The sequence below is a fragment of the Benincasa hispida genome, chromosome 3 (assembly GCF_027475165.1).
Source record: "Benincasa hispida cultivar pf3 chromosome 3, pf3_genome.v1.1, whole genome shotgun sequence".
NCBI classification, from domain to species: domain Eukaryota; kingdom Viridiplantae; phylum Streptophyta; class Magnoliopsida; order Cucurbitales; family Cucurbitaceae; genus Benincasa; species Benincasa hispida.
This window is the reverse complement of record NC_143480.1, coordinates 49,060,006-49,062,736: the sequence shown is the minus strand read 5'-3', so window position 1 is coordinate 49,062,736 and position 2,731 is coordinate 49,060,006. Positions and strand designations below refer to the sequence as shown.

The 2,731-nt window shown below is 37.6% G+C and overlaps 1 protein-coding gene across 1 annotated transcript; it reads right to left on the bottom strand.

The window, feature by feature from the left end:
• Positions 1-1,912: 1,912 nt before the first annotated feature.
• LOC150037335 (uncharacterized) lies at positions 1,913-2,515 on the bottom strand. The gene is made up of 2 exons (XM_090311967.1): positions 2,324-2,515; positions 1,913-2,218 (listed from the first exon to the last, which is right to left on the bottom strand). Exons 1-2 carry the CDS (start codon positions 2,513-2,515, stop codon positions 1,913-1,915), a joined length of 498 nt encoding a protein of 165 aa, XP_090168093.1.
• Positions 2,516-2,731: the final 216 nt, after the last annotated feature.

The following is a 2,731-nucleotide window of genomic DNA, read 5'->3' as shown; positions in this document are numbered from 1 at the left end:
TCCATAGCTTTGATCCATTCATCTTTGTCAACATCCTCCATTGCCTTCTTCCAAGAAAATGGATCCTCAACATCATCGTCAGCTACGATAGCTAGAGTTTCTGTTAAACCCATATAACAAACAGGCTAGTTGGCAATCCTCCCACTACGTCAAGGCTCCCTCAATGCTTGAGGTGGATGTGACCTAGATGAACCAACTTCAACAACTCTTGTTTAGGTGTTAGACTCTTCAACAACTCTTGTTGAAGGTTCAATAGTTTCATTGAAAAATTCATTCAACACGATCTTACTACGGAGCTTATGCTCCCTTATGTGGTCTTCTTTTGAAAAGGTAGCATTTATTGACACAAATATCTTATTATCCTTAGAATCATAGAAGTAACCACCTCTCGTTTCTTTAAGGTATCTTACAAATAGGCACATTTGAATGAGGTCTCAATTTCTTAGGATTTTCCTCAAGCACATGTGTTGGGTAACCCCAGATCCTGAAATAACGTAAACTACCTTGATGACCATTCCGTAATTTTAAAGGTGTTCACATAACACTATTGGAAGGAATGCAATTCAAAATGTATGTTACAGTTTGTACTGCATAACCCTAAAACGAGTCAGGTAAGGAAGTATTAACTCATCTTAGACCGAACCATGTCCAACAAAGTTCGATTTCTCCTTTCTGATACACCATTATGCTAATGTGTACCAGGTGCTAAGAATTGGGATATAATTCCATGCTCTATTAAATAGTCTTAGAATTTTATATCCAAATAGTCTCCACCTCGATCAGATCGAAATATTTTAATCGTTTTATTTAATGCATTTTCAACCTCAACCTTGTACTCCTTGAACTTTTCAAGGGCTTTAGACTTATGTTGCATTAAATAAACATACTCATACCTAGAATAATCATCAGTAAAAATGATGAAATATTCAAACCTTCCCCTTGCCTCAACATTTATCAGACCACAGAAGTCTGAATGTACAAGTTCTAAGGGTTCTTTGGCTCTATGACCTTTTCGAGTAAAAGATCTTTTAGTCATTTTGCCTTCAAGGCATGACTCACATACAGGTAAAGAATTTTCTTCTAACTCACTTAGAAGTTCATTCTTGACCAGTCTCTCAATCCTATTGAAATTTATGTGTCCTAATCTTAGGTGCCAAAGATGGGCATTTTCCTTGGGAGAAATTTCCTGCCTTTTATTTTGAGTTATCGCGGTTTTAAATAATTCAATATGAAGGACAACTTTAGTTGCTAATGGTCTTAGCACATAAAGATTGTCTTCTAGCTTAACAGAACAAAGTTCTATACCATTCTTAGAAATAAACGCTTTATTTAAAGAAAAATTTACAAAATAATTTTGTTCAATTAAACACTTTACAGAAATTAAGTTTCTCTTTAAATCAGGAACTATATATACATTGTCCAACAACATATAACTTTCCTGTAAAGCAAGTTGGAGTCCTCTCACTGCCCTAGCTGAGACGACGTGACCAATTCCAACACACATCGTCATCTTCCCAGCTTTTAGTTACCACCAGGAACTAATTCTCTTAAATGAAGAACAAACATGGTTAGTGGCGCTTAAATCTATTATTTAGTTTGAATAATCATTCTCCACTAAACAAGTCTCCAAAACAAGTAAGTCACATTTACCTTGTTTAACCTTCTTCTTTTCTGCCAAGTATTTGGGACAATTCCTCTTCCATTGTCCCTCTTGGTTGCAATGGAAACAAATTCCCTTTGCAGTCTTGGCCTTCTTGCCCTTCTAGACAGCAACTAGTGGGTTAGCTTTCCCCTTTCCACCTTTCTTATTCTTCCACTTTTTTGTGCCGGAAGAGGAAGGCACTGACTTAGTTCCCAATGTCAAACCTTTGAAGAACTTTTTAGAGAATGAGGAAACATTTGGCTCTCCCTTCTATTCCTCGACTTTCATCAAGGACTGGAAAGTCTGTAGCCCGTTGAGCAAGGTGGTCAAGTTAGAGTTAATCCTATTCATAATAGCATTTCTGTGGAACTGCAGGAAACTTTCAGGTAAAGTTTCTAGGATGAAGCTAACCTGATTAGCCTTATCGATGACAGACTCATTCATCTCCACAAGGTTAAAGTGGAACATCATGTTGAGAACGTGTTCTCGAACAGATGCCCATTCTTGCATACAGGCCTTTAAGATGTATTTAAGAGTGTCATGCCTGAGCTGAGCAAACGGTTGTTCGAACATTCCCTGCAGGGACTCCATGATTTCACAGGCAGTGATCATGGGCTCATGTTTCTTGGCTAAGACTTCAGAAAGGCTTGCCAAGATATATGCTCGGGCCTTTTCATTTGCCTGTACCCAAAGCCCGTATGCCTCTTGAACGTTTCGAACGGCATTTGGAGTTGGGACTGGAGGACATTCCTCCACCAGGAAAAATCTCAGATCATTGATATTTAGAACAGTGTTAATCGTGCTTTCCCAGGTGATGTAATTATCGCCTATTAACTTATTAGCTGCGAGCATGTTTAATGTAGCAGAAGTCATTTTTGTAAATTTTCTAAAACATACAATTTATTTATTTAGTATCCAAGCATTACCCATTCAAAAAAACCAGCAAAATAATTTAATGCATCCTATGTGACATCTATTTTGCAATGATGTTTCAGTGAGGCAGGACAAAATTCACTGTAGGGTGATCGGGTATCCCTTCATTGAAATGAGACCATCTCAACCAATAAATAGAACAACTCCTTGTTCCTG